This window comes from Suncus etruscus, chromosome 5, assembly GCF_024139225.1.
Source record: "Suncus etruscus isolate mSunEtr1 chromosome 5, mSunEtr1.pri.cur, whole genome shotgun sequence".
NCBI lineage: Eukaryota > Metazoa > Chordata > Mammalia > Eulipotyphla > Soricidae > Suncus > Suncus etruscus.
Window position 1 is genome coordinate 49,339,188 of NC_064852.1, and position 19,369 is coordinate 49,358,556.

The window sequence follows — 19,369 nt, forward strand, 5'->3', positions numbered from 1 at the left end:
AGAGCATTTGCCTTGTTAATGGCTGACCCAGAATGGATGTGGGTTTGATCCCCAAAATCCAATATGATCCCCAAGCCAGGAGCGATTTCTGAATGCAGAGCAGAAGTAACCCCTGAGTATCACCAGGTGTTCCCCCCAAAATAAAACCTATATTGCTTCACAAGATAAATATATTGCTTCACAAAATAAATATATAAACTCATGTTAATTACAAAATTATTTATAATAGCTAAGATATGAAAACAATCCATACAACCAACAACTAATGAATATGCAAGAAGATGCAGATTACATATGCACAATAAAATGCTGTGGGGACGGTGGAACAATCTTTCATTATCGCTTCAGAATACTACTCAGATATTAGAAAAGATAGTCTTGTTTGTGACAACATGAATGCAGTTGGAAAGTGTAAAGTTTAAGGAAGCATGGTAGAAAGAAAAAGATAAATATCAATGACCTCACTAAAATGCAGGCTATAAAGAAACAAAGCTTTTTGGACTATAGAACTGATGTAATGAGAGGGGATCCATTAGAGTTAGCATTCTTAAAAGGCAGCAGTATAATGACTTACTTTTGAAGAAATGTGAAAAAAAAATACTGCTGAAACATATAATAATATAGACCAGTGTCACTGCAATTAAATTTTTCTAATGAATAAAGCATTGATATAATTTTTCATTGCTTGAGCGCAGGGGAGACCAACACACATTAATAACCAAATTTTTTCTCTTTATTTCTTGTAGCATGAAATGAGGGCACTCTCAATTAGACAGCGTCTAGAAAAATCATAAAGCTTTCTAAAGGATTAATGTAAAGCAAACAATGACATTTGGAGTGTCTTTGCATAACATTAAAAATTTCTCAGGTATGTCATTTCCCCTGTCACTTCATCAGTGATAAAAGTAAATAAGTAACTTAGAAAAGGCAAAATAATAGACAGAAAATAAGATCACTGGCTGTCTGTGTTGAATCAGAGTATCAGCTTTTCAAGAAAAATTTTGCAAGTTTCTTTATCAATTGTGATAGCTATATAACCTTATGATTGATTTTTAATTTATTAAGTGATACACTTGATAAATTAACTTTATGGTGAACAAATTGATATCAGAAAGCTGTTAAAATATTTCTATGATGAATGATTAACTTAAACCATTTTGGTTATGTAAAGAAGAATGCTTTGAGGTCTAGAGGGATAGAGGGTAGGGTACTTGCCTTGCACGTGGTCACCCCAGGTTAAATTCCCAGCATCACATTTGGCACCCCTAAGCTCCACTAGAAGTAATTTTTGAGCACAGAATCAGGAGTAACCCCTGAGCTTTGCTGGTTGTGGCCCAAAACAAAAAGTAAAGAACTATGCTTTGGGCTAGTGAGTGAGTATAAGGATTAAGGCTCATGCCTTGAATGCAGCCAAACCCTGTTCGATTCCAGCACCACATCGTTTTTTCACCTAGAGGCCTTTGAGCACTGTTGGGGTGGCAGGGGTAATCTCCATCACTGTGGTGCCTGATTAAGTTATTCATCTTTATCTGAAGCATTGAAGTTTCTAGAAAGGGCCTCCAGAACTCCCAAGAACTGCTTTGGCACCCCCCCCCCAGAAATGCATATGTGCATATGGTAAGACTTTTTATTCCCTCTGCAGCAATCATTAGGTAATAGAGCAGTTCCCATGGACACCTTACTTGGATATGGTTTTTATGATACATTCACAACTTTTTGTGTGCTACATGCAATGGCTTTACCTCATTAAGAATCTCTGAAGCCCTCTTTGCCTTTTCCATTTCTAAGGACCCATAAGGCACCCAGCCACAGCCTTTCATCCAGCTGTTGTAGTCAGCTTTATATTCAACCTAAAATCAAAGAGAATAGTTATATTCCCTTGTTTAGCACCACCCTTATTTACAAGATCATTAAAATGTTACCCAAAATTATGTCTTTAACATTTTTGACCAATGTCACAGCTACATGCATTAATGACAATTTTAATGTTTCCTTGGTAAGAGATTTTTAGTAGCTGTTATTTTTTGCTATTCTTCTGCCAGACCTATATCCCATTTACTCTTATTTCCAATTAAATGACAGAATACAGATTTCCAGAACCCATCTAGTTGTATTTCAAAGGATAAATGAAATAGTTTCATTCTCACAAATATGAAATACTTTTGCCTCTAGAATGCTAAGTATTGTTTGTCTATCATTGAATTTGGATGGAAGACTACATTGAAGGCAAACAATTTTTTCAGATTAAATAAAAATCCATGGTTAATTTACATGATTTTCCCTATCATATTTCTTGTGTAATATTAGATTAGGTGTATTTCTACATTAGATAATGATGTACTTCATCTACCTACCTACCTACCTACTTACCTACCTACCTATCTATCTATCTATCTATCTATCTATCTATCTATCTATCTATCTATCTATCTTTCTTTCTTTCTACATACCTATCTAGTATCACAGTTCAAAATCAGGAATTCATATGTGCAAGGCATGTGCCCTACCACTGATCAACTTTCCGGACCTTTTAAAGTGTAAAATTTACTTTCAAAGAGTTGCACTCATTGACTGATTTATAAGAAGCAGTTATCATTTAATATCAGTCCTGTCTGGACAGTTATTTGCTATGTGCTACATACTTGCTACATGCTAGCATAATGATAAGTTCTCTTGCTGCCTGACTATAAATGATTTCTAAAGTTTATCATCTATGTGCAAAATTAAACTTTTAATTCTTTATTGTGGGCTTTAATTGGAAGGAAGTCAAGAAGTCATTTGAGAGACTTATATTTTTTAAGATAAAGTAAATAATAAAAAGATAAAAACTATATGGGATGATAAATTGTGCAGCTACTATAAAAAATAGTGCTATTCCTCAAAAAATTAAAAATAGATAAAACATTAAATACCTAAAATTCTATAATATGTAAACCCTGAAGATAATAATCTAAGTGAAATCATACTAAGTAGTCCATTGATATGTTGTCTATTGATTATCTACTCATAGACACTTCCCTTATAATAGAAGGGAAGTTCTCAGCAGCATAGAGGAGGAGGAAGTAAAAAATTATTTTTAATGTTTTTAAAGTTTCATTTTTGTAAAATGAAAAGTGGTGGATATTGTCTAAAGTTTCAATGTGAATTAACTATCACTAACCTGTAAGCTTAAAATAGTAAAAATGATTATTTTAATGTTATGTGTATTTATCAAATTAAAAAATAGTAAACCCAATAAAGTACTCAATTATATCGCTAAAACAAATGAACTTTCCTCCAGAAGGTTTGATTTACAGAAAATATTAGTTAATGATGACAATGTTTTTAATCAAAATATAAAACCAAATAAAATTTGCTGATATTAATGTAATGGTTATGATAACAGTAAAATTATGATTATTATTGAAGTTAATATTTACAGGGGAAAAGCACTGCAATATTTATATGTAATTAAATCCTTAAAGCAATTCTTTGTCTCATTCCAGTTTTATAGAGAAGAGTTCTAGACTCAGCTGGTAACTTTCCTGTAGGAATCTAACATGAGGTGTAGACTAGATCCAAGTGTCTCTAACTGTGAAGGTTATATGCTTACAGGAAACCACCTGGGTGAAATTTAACTTCCTACATACAAATGATGTTGCAGATATGTCATAAAGTTTCCCAAAATTTTATCATTTATCCTGCTTTTAAGAATGGCAATCAAGAAAATCTGATTACTCACATCACTTTGCAATGCATAAGCCTTCTTGGCGAGGTCCATATTGATGCTGTCAGGCGGGAAGCTGTAACTGTGAGGGATGTGCTTGTAGTCCACATCACTGACGATTGCCTGTGATTTCTTAGCTTGAGTGACTTGGATCATATCTAGAGGTGCTGTGTAAATAGTTTTTGACTTCTCATAGTCCTTACGATATTCACGCTGTAAATAGGAAGTTGCTATTTATTATCACAAATCCTCACTTAGCTTGCAGAAAAGTACATTATACATATTAAAGATATACCCAAATATATGTAACACTACTTTCTCCTAAAAATTGTTAATGTTACATATTTAAATCTTCCCCCAAAATCTAACAAAGAAAGATCATTTCAAAATTCTTGAGTCAAAGAGTAATGGTCAGATAGTTCTGCTTCAATTAGGGATAGTGCTCTCAATATAAAGTTGCTCCAAACCATTAACAAAACTATTTCCGCTAACTAGATTTCCAACAAAGAAGTACTTTTTTAACTTACAAGAGCCTTCAAGAATCATTAAACATAACATGTATATATGTGGACAAAAGAAAACTACTGTAGACAATCCTTTGTTAAATAGTCTCATCTTTCAACTTTCTTAGGCAATATGATCTTTCTTATGATCTTAGACAAAATGATTTTGTGGGTAATCATTTTTCCTAAATATGCGTATCTGGGTCTCACCCAATGATAATCAGGGATTATGCCTGGCTCTGAATAATTACTCAAGAGTTATTTTTGGCAGTACTCAAGGGATTTATAGAATGCTGGGGATTGAACCTGGGTCAGCTGTGTACAAGGCAAGTACCTTACCCACTGTAATAGCATTCTGCCCCTAGTGATAAGTGTGGGCTCCCTTGCCCCTGCAGGGAAACCACAAAAGTGGGTTAATTTCTCGGAGGAAATGTGGGTTTAGAACATACAAAGAACACACACAAAGAAAATGGGAACTCTAGTGAGAATCAGCTAGCTTCCATTTATTGTAAAGAGGGCAGATCATTATACATCATTCATGTGGGCGGGGGCAAACAAAGAGCAGCAAGAAAAGTGTAGAGCAAAACACTTTTTTGAGCTACTTTTCAAGGTTTGTGGTTACACAGATAACAGCATAAGTTTTTTTCCCTAAGATTCCTCAAGTCGTTTACCTACATAATAAGCAATGATCCCCTAATATAACTCCCCCTAGCTCCTGGCTACATAGATAACAAATATTGCTTCTCCCAACCCACTGGATGTGTCTAGAGTACCATCTGTCTAAAATATGTTTTCCCAAGGCTACTGGGTCAGTGTTCCCTTTGGTTCGGATGTGTCTAGAATATGCCTTGTCTAAAATATGTTTTTCTCTCAAGGTTACTGGCCTCAGTGTTCCCTTCGGCTTGTCACAATGCCTCACGTAGCCTTTTAGATTGACCTTAGTAAAAGCAGGCTGCATTCTTGTTCAGGCCTCTTGAGAGATTGCTAGAGACTGTTAGGCCTCAGACATCTGCTCGAGACTTATTAGGCCTCAGCTCCCCACAAATAAGTTTTGACTAAATTACTTTGACTCAATTTTGTGTTTATATCTGCAAAAATAAAATGTTCTCAAAGGACTTAAACAATTTCTTCTTAAAATAAGTATTTTCTAGGGACTGGAGCGATCCTACAGCAGAGAGGATGTTTGCCTTCCATACAGCTGACCCGGGTTCCATCCCTGGCATACCATATTGTCCCCCAAATCCCACCAGGAGTAACTCCTGCATGAAGAACTAGGAGCAACCCCTGAGCATTGCCATGTGTGTCCCACCCCCCAAAAAAGTATTTTCTATATTTGTGCATACCATTTTTGAGTATTTTGTGAGAATGACTTGTCACTCTGCTTCTTTTTTAGCAACAATATCAATAAATGAACAAGGATTTGTTGAACAATGATATGATTAACATTGTAAGTTATCATTTGGCAGAATGTTAACAACAGATAAAGATAAAATTGCTGTCAGCTATACACTGTACCTTCTTCATTTGAGAATAAAAATGAAATTAGTAAGCAAGATAGTGTTCTATATATGAGCAAACTATACTCTGGGAAAATTATTTAATTAGATATTTAATGTGCTATATGACTGTGTGAAATATACAGCTAAGTCTTCAAACTGAGTATGTATAAATTATCATATGAAGACACAGTTTAATGCAAATTAAATAATATAAATACTATTTCATTATAAAAATTGATCATTGTAAACTATATTGAACATATTTATATTTATAGGAAATTCCTTAAAAATTTTCAAGGCACATCATAATTTTCAGTAATAGATCACTTCTATGGTAAGAATTTAATCAGAAGGTCATAGATAGCTCTTAGACTAGTCTCAGGTAATTAATAAATTCTCTTAATAAAAAGGCTAAAATAATGAAAGAATTCCATTTTTACTAAGTAGATGAGCCAAGATGCCTATAATCAATAAACTATTTTCCTAGAACTAGAGACAATAATAATTACTCTAATAAATAAAAATTGATGCTTATTATAGGAAGTTTTTATCTGGGGCTCAAGAGTTTTTTCCAAAATAAAAAAGTTTTACAGTGGCGTTGGTTGTATAGTGGTGAGCATAGCTGCCTTCCAAAATAAAAAAGTTTTAAAACCATTATTTTAAAGGACATTTTTTTAGTTATAAAAATATTGGAACTTCTACTGATATTTTCTAAGAGGTGGTGATAATTACAATCATGCTCTATTATGTATTAATATCCACATTTGACAAAATAAAATTAACATGCATCACAAATCAATATTTTGTCTCAAATATGAGAGGTGCTAAAATCCAGGACTCCTACTTTTAAAATATTCCTAGCTCTTGGCTGTTGTGAATGTGACAGAACCCATGGATTTTAACTCCTTTGATATGTTACCACTGTGGGTCATATTAGCAAGATATTATCTCAAAAATAAGACAGATTTAGCAAAATACTCACATCACTCTGGTTTTTGGCCGTCTTCAAAGAGTGCAACATTTTGGGATCATCATTAATGCTGAGTGCTCCAATCATTTTCCCTTTATTTTTCTCATAGTCTTTCTTGTACATCACCTGCAAAAACAACTCACATGTCAGATCACACCCATCAGGAAATATGGCTGAGGGTTCCCTGCCCAGGCTCTCTATCCTCACTCACTTCACTGGTGTTCTTGCTATTAGCTTTGGCTGCCAGCAGAGGAATGGCATCCATTTTAATATCAAACTTCTTAGCCTTGCTCTTCTCCCAGTCTTGCTTATAAACATTCTGGAAAGAAAAAAATCAGCAAGATATTAATAAATACAATGTATAATAAAAATTTATAAAAAATAATAGCAGGTGTATTATATTCTGCATAATAGACTAACAATCATGCAGCATAACAAGATGTTTTGTTAAGAATGATCACACATGAAGCAGGAAACCCTAAATATAGTCCACAAACATCTAGACTTGTGCAATTACCCTCTATGAACTTCACACTATTAACAAACTTTAGTAGTACTAAGATGATTCTGTGACTACTGATTTATCTATACTCATTCCCTTCTACCCCACAATGAACTGACTGTGTATTGTTCTATGATATATATACATAATATAATATGAACATAGAATGTTAAATGAAATTTTTACAAACTGCTTTCCTCATGTGTAAAGGGTAATATTAGATGATGACTTAAGGGCCAGTAAGATAGTACAGCAGTTAAGATGTTTGCTTTGTACAGAGCCAACCTGAGTTTAATCCCCAGAATCCCATACAGATCCTTGAGCCCTGCCAGGAGTATTCCTGAGTGCAGAACCAGGAATAACTCCTGAGTACTGCCTAATGTGGCCCAATGCTGCTTCCTTCTAATAAAATAAAATGGCCATTTGAAGAAGGTAAACATGACATTTATTTACAAAGGATACATCTTGTAAAACTCTAGGGATTTATGCAGGAATACCTGAGAGGTGATTTTTCAGAGAACATGCTAAATTCAATCTGATAACCGGTTAAAATGTTAAGAATATTTAGGCCTCAATAGTAATTTATATATGTAACTCCTAATCTGGTCTTTACTTTTGTTTTGGAGCCACATCTGGTGATACTAAGAACTACTACTATCTCTGTGCTCAAGAGATGATGCAATGCTGACGTTCAAAACCAGAACTTTCACATGCAAACATAATCGTCCTGTTGAACTATCTCAGTCCTCCCCTTTAGCTGATCAATGCTTAAAGCATTGATAATGTTTCCTTTTTGTAAGTGCACACAAAAGTGAGTTTCTTTTACTTTGGTACTTACATCACTCAAGTTATAAGCATTGACTTTGTGCTGGATAAACTCTGGAGCATCTGCTGGCACATTGCACTTGAACTTCTCACCTTCATGTTTTGCTTTATAGTTCAGCTGAAAAAAAGAATAGAAGATGGAAAAATCGTTTGGGCCTAGAACTTCTTAAATATGTGTAGGAGAATGTATATAGTTAATTCATTAGTACTGTTTTTAGAAAATGTCTCAAAAAATAGCAATTTAGTTCAAACCTTGCAGAGAGTTCAGATTGACATTCCTTCAACAGGAATTGTGGTATAACCAAACCTTGAATTGTCATTTTATAAATGGCATATCTATATGGACATATATTTATTTTCATATCTACATGAACATATATTTATTGTTTGATCTAAAATTTTAGGCTTTACTTTGATGTCATGAATACTCAACATCTTTAAGTTGTGTAATCAATGAATGCAACTGGCAAAAATAAAATTGCTTCTGAGTAAAATGCTAAAAGATATGCAATCTATTAACATAAATACCATAACTTATTTAAATATTAGAAAGGAGATTTAGGTTGGAGGACTAGAGTGTAAAGAAGGATTGTTGTTAGATTTTGGAGTTAAAAGCAAATGCACAAGACTGAAAAGAGCTGATTATGCAACAAGTGACACCGAAAGGGAACCTAACCAGGATGAGAGGAGCACACGGCCCATTGTCAACACTGCATTTCTCTGCAATCTGCCATATTTAGTTGTGTCAGTGAAATTGATATTTAGATTAACTTTTGCGAAACTTTAAATATGTCTGTGTGGAGTTTGCATATTCTCCCCATGTTCTGTATTTTGGGTACATAGCAAGTACTCTGGGTTCCTTCCACATACTACAGATGAATATGTTTAGTTAAGAAGAATGTGTACATTGTTCCTGTCTGTGTGGGTATAGTTTTACATGAGCACACCCTGAGATGCAAAGAAATCATACTTAGGATTGACTCCGACCTTGTGCCCTAAACTATTTTTTCCATCCACAACACTGATATGAAATAAAAACAATAGAAAGTGAATAAAAGTGAATGAGTGAAGACAAATTCTCACGTAATATTATAACTATAAGGGCTATTTACAAAATTGGTTGTGTCCTGTGACTAGAATTATGATGAAGGAGCTTAACTTTCTTATTTGTATCAATTAGTCTATGGTAAAGTTGTTTTCATTTGATAACATTTTACTTACATTAATAGTTCAAGAACCTGTTATAACAGTGAGGATTTACTTGACTTCATTTTCTTGTTCTGGGAAGGATGTGCTCCTTCCAGCAAAATATATATAGTGTCTATATAGTGTAAAGTAGTGTGGTTCTACCAACCTCAACCTGGTACTTTATTGGCATCACCTAGGAGCTTATTTGAAAGTTAGAACAGTGAGTTCTGCCATTATTCTGCCCTGGAATACACATTTTAAAAAGGGTCATTGTAGCCATGAGTATTTGAAAAGTATTGTTGCTATTCCTCTAATTTAGTGTGGCTGGTCTGTTTTGCTTTTAATCTTCCCAAACCACTCAGTCTAAAGTGCACAAGTAATTACTCTCTTATATCTACTTATTTTTCCAATTATTTTATATGTGTTGCTTGATGCCTTTCTTGTTTCAATGCTCTCTTCATGAGCAAACTCAAGAAATGGAAATGTTTGCTTTATTACCTACCCAAATAGATGCACTTGTTTTTGACTATTGAAGATGCCATGGAATTTTAATATGAATGCTCTTTGGTATGTGACAGGTAAGTAATTTACTGAGTAAATTCCCATTAAAAATTATTGAAGAAAACCATCCCAAAGTCAACAACAATAGAATCAAGAGACCCAAAATACAATAAGCTAAACACAAAATGGACCTGTTACACTGGTAATCCTGGAAGCTAGGGGTGGAGGGATTGGGATGCCTATTGGGAACTATGTGGAGGGAATGGCTCTAATTCACTGTCACTAAATGCATGAAATACAACTGTGAAAAATTTAAAATTCACAATGGTCTCAATTTAAAAAATCATTGAAAAAATACTATTTGTATTACTGTTGGGTACTTTTCTGCCTGATGTGACAATTCAATCTAGTGGCTTCATTTGAATTTTATTTTATAAGTCTTGATCAATAATTTTGTAGTGATAGGTGAAGCTATAAATTTAAGCATATAATGTTGATATTTTAAACAAGCAAAGTATTCCCATTTACACACATGCATAAATCAAGGCACTTACATCACTAAGCTGTTTTGTGTTGAGCTGGGCTTGTAATAATACTGGAGTATCAGTAACAGCTGTGAATTTGGTTTTATCTGGATGAACTTTGTAGGTATGCTGAAAAAGAAAATGTTCAATGAAATCTCATAATTCAATTTTATATTCTTGTTTATGTGTACTTTAGCATATAAAAAAACTTTAGTCAAAAATAAGCTTATTTTGGAGTGTTTGCTTTACATGCAGAATACTAGGGGTTGATCCCCACCATCCATATATTCCCCAAAGCACTGTCAAAAACGATCCTTGAATGCAAAGCCAGGAGTAACCCCTAAGCACCACCAGGTGTGGCCCCAAGATAAAAAAGATAAAAAATAAAAACAAAGATTATTTTGTTCCTAATCTTGTCACTATATTCTCATTTTCTCTCTTAGTCTTTCTTTCACTTTCTTCCCCTTCTCAATTATCTCCTTAACTCCTCACAACATCTGTCCTTCTGAGTTGCCTCTAACCTGGTTTTCTTTTCTTTCTTTCTTTTATTTTATTTTTTTTTGTTTTTGGGCCACACCCGTTTGACTCTCAGGGATTACTCCTGGCTAGCGCTCAGAAATCGCCCCTGGCTTGGGGGGACCATATAGGATGCCGGGGGATCAAACTGCTGTCCGTCCTACTATAGCGCTTGCAAGGCAGACACCTTACCTCTAGCGCCACCTTCCCGGCCCTAACCTGGTTTTCTTACTACAATTTACCAATCAAATTAGTTGTCTCCCTTATTTTTGCAATGGTTGAACTTGTTATTGGATCACATTGTATCTGACTTAAGAAAATAACCCTAGAGAATATAACCCCTTTGATACCTCCTATCACTTAAATTTTTACCACTGACCCATTTCCAATATTTTTAATCCACTTCATTCTTCCAATGCTGGATCAGGGAAGACAGCCCAAAGGACCAGAGTACACACTTTGCATGTGGAAGTTTCAGGCTTGGTCCCTTAATTCATGGCTCCCCAACACTGCTAGGTCCTGAGCCACACACTAGGAATTCCTCTTGTGCACTATTGGGTATGATCCAAATTAAATCTTTAAATGTTAAGTTTATTCTTTACTTAGGCTGTTTTTTCCATTGATCTGGATATAGCCACATATTCCCTCTCTAGACTTCCCTTAACCACTCAGTATGCCTTCTTTTCCATGGCATCCTATTTTAATCTGGGAGAATGTTGATTGATAGCTTTCTATCTTTCCCTCAAAGGCTTATAGGATATGAGGCAACCCACTTTATTTCTCATCTTTCCCAGCAACAAGGATAGAGTCTGACGATAATTTGCTGATTAATAAGAATCTCACAAATTTCCAATTTCTTTTTCTTAAAGTTCAGTGGTTATAGATTCATAAAAATAATAATTAATTAAACTGTAAATTATTTTGTTACCAAAAAAGCATAGGAATTTTTATGTCCCTCAATTTTATTCCCAAGTCAAACCTGTTACTTTACATATCTTCTTTCTACCCACTAAATGTTAACATTTAAACATCTGCTAAATTTACCACTAGATGGCACAAGAATTCAACCCCATCTCCAGAATTCAGGGCAGCTAACTTACATCTTTGCACTGATCTAGCTTCTTGATTGCTTCATATTCTTGCGTTATTGTCTGAGGGAAATAGCATTTCCCTCTATCTTCTTCATATTCTGCTTTGTAATTTTTCTATAATGAGAAAGAACAAAAATAGATGTGATTGTTCTTATTCATAATGTCCCTGTGAGACCCAAACAATTATTATCCCCAAACTTACGTCACTATTTTGAGCTGAAACTTTCATGCAATGAATTTGATATGGATCCTCAAAGCTGCCTATGTAATGCCCCAAGACATTTTGGACATAAGAATCTTTATATTTAGCCTGGAAAAGAAAACATACGTGGCTCAAATTGACAACTATTATTGAAACAGTAGGAAAATCCTCCATCCCTAGGCATAGGTAACTATGGTCTTTCAAACCTCACTGAAGGCCTTCAGCATGGTATCAAGTTGATATTTGGGCGTCTCACAGTAATTCACACTCTTTGCCTTTGTTTTTTCATAATTTTCTTTGTATAACCTCTGCAAATACAAGAGAACATTGAAAAGATTAATTTCACAGTGACTAAACTTAAAAAAAAATAGAAAAAAGATCTAAAGAGACATCTCTTGGTAAAAAGTAATTTGTGCCATTGTTATAATCAAAAGAGTAATTTTTAAGTATTCATCTTCCACAAAGCAAACACGATAGAGACATGTTTTGTATAACCTAGTCCATTAAGAAGTAGAAAGATGTTTGTTACTTATCCTTGTAGTTTGTGATCAGAATAAATCAGGGAACACCATCGTTGCTACCTAAGAAGCTAATTTTCAAATTTGGTTTTTGGTTTGGGGCCATATGTATTAGTGCTTTTGATGAAAACATATGCTACCTGAAAGAACACTTAACTTTTATTTTATAAAATAATACCAAAAAGGTCTTTTTATTATATATCTCAAAGTTATTTAAATTTTTTTTTTACTTTTTTAATTCTTGTAGGAGCCTTATCCTGTGGGGAAGTGACATGGGTGCTTGGGATCAACCCTGGTCCTTGTACATACAGAGCAGATGCTATATCATGTAAGCCACACTCTAGACCAGCTCTCTCTTTTATAATTTTCCCACATAGAAATGCAAAAGCATACCCATTGAATATAGGTAAATGAGAAATGGTGAGAAACATTTATTTGCTATAAATTAGAAAAAGAAAATTGTTTTAGTTTTAATAAGTATATTAAAGTCTTTATAGTGAGATAGTTTTATAAAATATTAAAATAAAATGCTTTTTGTTTGTTTTTTATTTGTTTTTTTATTTGTTTACTGGAGGGCATACCCAATAGTGCTCAGAGATTACTTCTGACTCTGCACTCATGTGGGAGACTGCTGTAGCCTGCACAAAATGGATGCTATCAACCTTAGCCTCTATCTCTGTGGATAGTTCCACTGAGCTGCATACGTGACTGTTGGCAGGTTCCTAGCCCATGAGCAAATAGGAAATCTTGCAACAACATAGCCCCTTGTACTAACCACAGGGCCATGAGGCCAGGGACAAGATAATATTTCCTTATATGTCTCTGATTCCGGTTGAGCTAAAGATTGCTAGGATCAGTCATTGAGTCATGCCTCCCCCTTTACCCTTTCCCACCTCCTATGGGCTGTGCTTAACAAGACACACTCTATCCTTTTTCCCTTTTTGGCCAAATACCTGTAGTAAGCATATAATTGGTAAAAAGCTTGTTTGAATTGACCAATGCTTGTATGCCCTATAAGTTTAATGTTTAGTACCTTTATTCATTTTTGGTTATGTGCCTATGCTTGGAATATAATTGGATAAGAGATGGTTTGAAATGACCAATAGTTTTTGAGACATACTTCCCCTTGTGTAAAAAATATATATAAGTGCTTGCCTGCTTAATAAATTGCCTTTGATCAGATAAAAGACTTAGGCCTTCTTTCTAACCTCTACAGATTTTTCCCATAGATATTTCGGATCGGGTCGGCTTCAGTGAACCCACGAATAAGTTGCGGCATTCATCCCCTTCACCCTGCTGGCCGGGGTCCCCAGAAAGCCGCACACTCAGAAATCACTCTTGGCAGTCTTGGTGGACTATATGGGATGCCAGGGATCGAACCCAGGGCAGCCATAATGAAGGGAAACACCTGATTTGCTGTGCTATTGCTCCAGCCCCAAAGTACTCTGTTTTGATGTTATACTTTCCCTATAACTTTTTGCTACCTTAGCCTTATTTTATCACTTCTTTCCTAATTTTTTGTATGCATTCTTACAACTTTTTTTTTTTTTTGGTCATGGCACAGCATGGACTGAATACATAATGAAGCACTGTACCCATTTCCAGGATCAACAGCTTAAAATGACATTGCTAATATATTTTCCTCTGAGGAGAACAGTGGTCATTAAGGCAAATAAGGGAAACTTTAGTCTATTTAAATGTTAGTGTTTCAATGAATATAGAGACATTATAAAAATTATAATAAAATAGTCATCTTTACTGCTGAGCTTTCATGTTTGAGATATTACCCTAAATCTGAGATTTCATGAAAGCGAACTTTCCACCCATGTTTATATTAAAAAGCGAGTATGGTCACATCTGAAAAAGTGTGACTTAGCAAAACACTCACATCGCTCTGGTTTTTGGCTGTTTTCAAAGAGTGCAGCATTTTGGGATCATCATTAATGCTGAGCGCTCCAATCATTTTCCCTTTATTTTTCTCATAGTCTTTTTTGTACATCACCTGCAAAAAAGGGCACACATGTCAGATCCTACCCATTGGAAAACATGGCTGAGGGTTCCCTGCCCAGGCTCTCGGTCCTCACTCACTTCACTGGTGTTCCTGCTGTTCGCTTTGGCTGCCAGCAAAGGAATAGCATCCACTTTAATGTCAAACTTCTTAGCTTTGATCTTCTCCCAGTCTTGCTTATAAACATTCTGCACAGGAAAATTTTCCCAAAGAAATTAGTTTAAAATGATGTGCATGCAGACATACTTTAAAGATTAAAGAGTAACTTGATACCTTGTCTCAGAATAAAGTAAATGACACATTTTCCTTGTTCAGGAAGTCATGGATATGATTTAAGTTGAAGCTTTAATCAAGCTAGAGCTTGATTATGAAGAATTTGAAGCTCTCTACTAAGATCTTTCAAAGAATCAGTTGAATTCTAGGAATCATACTGATATTTGATTCCTAAAACTGCATATCTTTTAGGGTGGAGAAAATACCTTCTAGTTAGTTTACTTTTATGATATAAAGGTATTGCTTTCACTTAATCTCAAAATCCTATGTAAAAGTCATTTTAGAAGTCATCACAATAATTATTGCTGTTGAATAATTTTAGCACTTATTCATAGACTTTTTGAAGAAAATTTTTCCCACAAAGGCAGTTTGACTTTTCTTTAAAAACAGCTTGAGAAATGATATACCAAATGAATAAATGGCCTTAGGCCTCTTGAATAACTGCATATTTCTAGTGCAACATTTCATATATGTGGTAATGAATATTGTTGCTATAAAATAAATACAAATCTAGAGAATTAATCAAATGAATTTGTATTTGTTCTAAAACATTTTTATTAAGGACTTTTTCTATTTTGTTCTAAAATATGCTTTAGATCCTTATAAATTATAAAAGTATAATAAGAAGGTTTAAATTAACATTTCCAATTAAACATACCAGTACATTAGCAGTGGTATTCTGAAGACTATTTAATATGTATTTCAATTTAATGTGTGAAGCTATTTGTAAGAGTAATGTACACAATTTATAAGGCAAATTCAAAATTATATTGACAGAGGTCTAGGAACATGATACTTCCCATCTCTAACAGGGAAATACTTATTCCATGAGGCAATTCAAAATGAAGGGCATGCTGTGAGTACATCCACATAGTGTAGCACACAGGAACTTACATCACTCAGATTGTAGGCATTGACTTTATGCTGTATTAGAGTAGGAGTGTCCGGAGGTATATGGCACTTGAACTTTTCACTTTCATGCTTGGCTTTGTAGTTTAGCTAAGACAGCCAGAGAGACAAAGTTAGAGAGGCTATATACCCATTAGCTCTGGGGGAAAAAAAATGGAAAATAAAGTCTCGGGAGGCTACAATGCATTTTTGACCAACCTTATGTTGACAGATGGCAGCTGCCATCATATCTGTTACCATGGTAACACCCCAATGAAATAAGGTGGTTCTTTCCATATAAATCCTCTATTCCCCATGCCTATCACAATTGACCCTGTCGGTGCTGAGTGGCAGCCTTTTCTTTCTTTTTAACTGTCAATTATCTCTTTCTGGACAACCTTTTCTATCAAAGGGATAGAATATGAGGCTACATCCCTTTGTACATTATGGTTTGTTGATAATCTCATTAAACTTTCATGTGTGGTCATAAAGCTACAGAGTCTGCTTTTCATAGTTTACATTTCTTTTTCAATTTCAGCACAAGGTTAAAATTTCATACTTAAAATGCATACAGTGCAAATCATCTCAAACTTTATTTTCCTAAAAAATAATTGAGTGCAAGGAATCCTACATATTGAATACCTGCTCATTTAGAGTATGCATAAATTGTATATCTTGATGGTCAGATATTCAAAAGTATACGAGGCATGTATGTCTTATTTCCAAAACAACTATAGATTGTAAAAGGAAAACATGAGGTATGGAGAGGTCAAATAAAATTTTCCATTGAACAAGGTCACAAACAACAGAGGTGGAATTTGAATCCAGCTTACTCTCAATGAGAGAACTTATGTCCTTCCAGGGCATTACATTTCAATTGTTTCCCTTGTACAACCATTTTACTGTAATTGTTATATACCCAAGACGATGCAAGGCAGCTAAATGTTAAGTGGTTGCAAATGTTTGTGTGGATGTGTGTGTTATATTTGTAAAAAACTTACATAGCCTGTTTCATAACTGTAACAACTCATTGGATCCTATGTTCAAAAGCAAGCTTCATCAAAGTTCCTGGCTATCAGCTTGCTCATAGTTAAAGTTCTTGTTCTCTCTTTCTCTCCCCTCAATGTCGAAGTAAATTTTATTCAGTAAAAACGATTTTGTCCCACATAAAAAGAAAGATTCCTGGATATTTAGAGATACTTACATCACTCAATTGTTTGGAATTGACTTGAGCTTGCACCATAACAGGAGAGTCAGCTACTTGAGTGAATTTTGTCTGATCTGGGTGGGTTTTGTATGCGTGCTATTGGGGAGAAAGAGAATCAGATTTAGCAGTTTTGTCTGCCCAATCCAAACTGACCCATAGCCAATCAAACAGAACCCCAGAACCAAAAGTAACTTAAACTACATAAAACATTTTTAAAAGATTATTATAGGAGCCGGAGAGATAGCATTTGCCTTGCATGCAGAAGGACGGTGGTTCGAATCCCGACATCCCATATGGTCCCCCAAGTCTGCCAAGAGAGATTTAGCTAGGAGTAATCCCTGAGTGCTATTGGGTGTGACTCCCCCAAAACAAAAATACACAAATAAATACATAAATAAAGATTAATTATAGTTTCTTTGAGAGATAGTTTTACATTAGGACAAAATTTTTTCCCGTATCTTCAGATTTCTAATAACTTTGGAAGATGAGCAAAACTTAATTTTTGAAATGCAAGATGGGAGGAGGAAATAGCATATCTACTGCAGAATACACTTTTTGTTTACAATTTCCTCACTTGAATCTATTTGTAAAGAGTTCATAGTTTTCGGCATATATTGAGCAGGATATAGTATGGATATTATGGATGCCAAAATTTGTACTCCAGACTTACATCTTTACACTGATCTAGTTTCTTAATTGCTTCATATTCTTGTGTTATGGTCTGAGGGAAGAAACATTTGCCTCTGTCCTCTTCATATTCTGATTTATAGTTTTTCTATGAAGAAAAGACAAGGAAACAATCATTGTTTTTATACCCCCAAATATGTTATTTAGAAAGTTAAAACAATTCTTTGAACTTACATCACTATTTTGAGCTGTGACTTTCATACAATGTGTTTGATATGGATCCTCAAAGCTTCCTACATAATGTCCCAAAATATTCTTTAAGTAGGAATCTTTATATTTAGTCTGAAAACCAAAAACATAATTGATTTATTTGAGAACAAAATGATGGTTCTTTCTTTTTTTTTTTCTTTCATAAAGTAGGTGCCCCAAAGATTGCTTACATCACTACTGAAGTTATGCAGAATTGTATCAAGCTGAAATTTCGGAGTCTCACAGTAATTTATGCTCTTTGCCTTGGTTTTTTCATAGTTTTCCTTGTAAAGTTTCTGTCAAAAAAAGAAAATTCATTCAATTTGATTCCTGTCACATCCACACTGACTGTGACTTTCTAAGACTAAACCAAAAAAAAAAAAAATAGGAGAGCAGCAGGCAATTATCTGAAAAGCTAACAAGTAATTAACAATACAGAAATTATTGTAAAAATCAAAGTTGTTCACATAGTGAAAAAAAATAACAATTAAAATATGCTGCGTCTGACCAAGTTCTAGTTGTTGGTGCTTTATATTTCTGAATTGCTGCTTTCTCCATCTCCCAACCCACACAGATTCTTTCACTCAAGATGTCACAAAAAAGAAAGAAAGAAAAAAAGAAAAAAGGAATATTCTCAGCTCAGGAAGTTTTCAACTTTTTTTAAACAAGTTTCCATGAAAATATTCAGTACACAATGTGAAATACACCTACGTCTCTTCTCCTATTGTGAAAAATCCCTCATTACAAGTAAACCTTAAAAATAAGCACACAAGAACTCAGATATACTAATTCTTCTCTAGTAGGATTGATTTTTTAGCTCCAACAATATCAATAAACAACGATTAAGTACACAACTGATCAAATAGATCACTGCCATCTTTTATGATGAGTTTTAAAGCTATAAATGATGCTATTTATTTTTAATATTTTCATTTTCCTGTCTGTATCAGCAAAGTGGATTTGATTGTATGGGCATTTTCTATGTTTGATAGAAATGGCTTTCATCAGTAAGGAGGAAATGTACTCCACATTGGTCTTTATCAGAGCTAGTAACCATATCAACTTGCACTGTTTCACCTGTCACATATCTCACTCATCCCTCAATCACATCTGCACAATTCTATGATTTTCACTTACTTCAAGAGTCAAAAAGAAAAGATAAGCAATTTACCCAGAATGCTATAGAGAGTCCTAATCTCAAGGGCAAAACTCAACCAATCACATAGGCAGCCTTTCTACATATATAGTTGAAGTGATCTTGGGTTGTCAGATTTTTAATGTGAGGTCTCATTATAATGTTTTAATGTCGGGCTCACTTAGCTAATTATTTTAAATTCTATGGATCAATAGTATCTTAACAATTCCCAAATATTGGAATTGCAGGTATAGGATAGTGTTTGCCTTGCACACAGTCAACCTGTGTTGATCCTGACACTTCATATGGTCCACTGAGCATTTCTATGAGTGATTCCTGAGCACAGAGACAGTAGTAGGCCCTAAACACAGATGGATGTGGCTAAAATAACAAAAACAAAAAACTAAACAAACAAACAAAAAAACAACAAAAAATCT

At 34.4% G+C, this 19,369-nt stretch overlaps 1 protein-coding gene across 1 annotated transcript in view; it reads right to left on the reverse strand.

Annotated features, from left to right (window-relative positions):
* Nucleotides 1-19,369, reverse strand: part of NEB (nebulin) — a 263,307-nt gene that overhangs the window by 208,721 nt on the left and 35,217 nt on the right. The window contains exons 12-27 of the mRNA XM_049772977.1: nt 17,989-18,093; nt 17,783-17,890; nt 17,592-17,696; nt 16,919-17,017; nt 15,721-15,825; nt 14,634-14,741; nt 14,434-14,547; nt 12,234-12,335; nt 12,028-12,135; nt 11,835-11,939; nt 10,249-10,347; nt 8,019-8,123; nt 6,890-6,997; nt 6,691-6,804; nt 3,722-3,919; nt 1,743-1,850 (exon numbers count right to left, since the gene is read on the reverse strand). Of these exons, the coding sequence (XP_049628934.1) occupies nt 1,743-1,850; nt 3,722-3,919; nt 6,691-6,804; nt 6,890-6,997; nt 8,019-8,123; nt 10,249-10,347; nt 11,835-11,939; nt 12,028-12,135; nt 12,234-12,335; nt 14,434-14,547; nt 14,634-14,741; nt 15,721-15,825; nt 16,919-17,017; nt 17,592-17,696; nt 17,783-17,890; nt 17,989-18,093 (1,791 nt within the window). The remainder of the gene's footprint in view (nt 1-1,742; nt 1,851-3,721; nt 3,920-6,690; nt 6,805-6,889; nt 6,998-8,018; nt 8,124-10,248; nt 10,348-11,834; nt 11,940-12,027; nt 12,136-12,233; nt 12,336-14,433; nt 14,548-14,633; nt 14,742-15,720; nt 15,826-16,918; nt 17,018-17,591; nt 17,697-17,782; nt 17,891-17,988; nt 18,094-19,369) is intronic.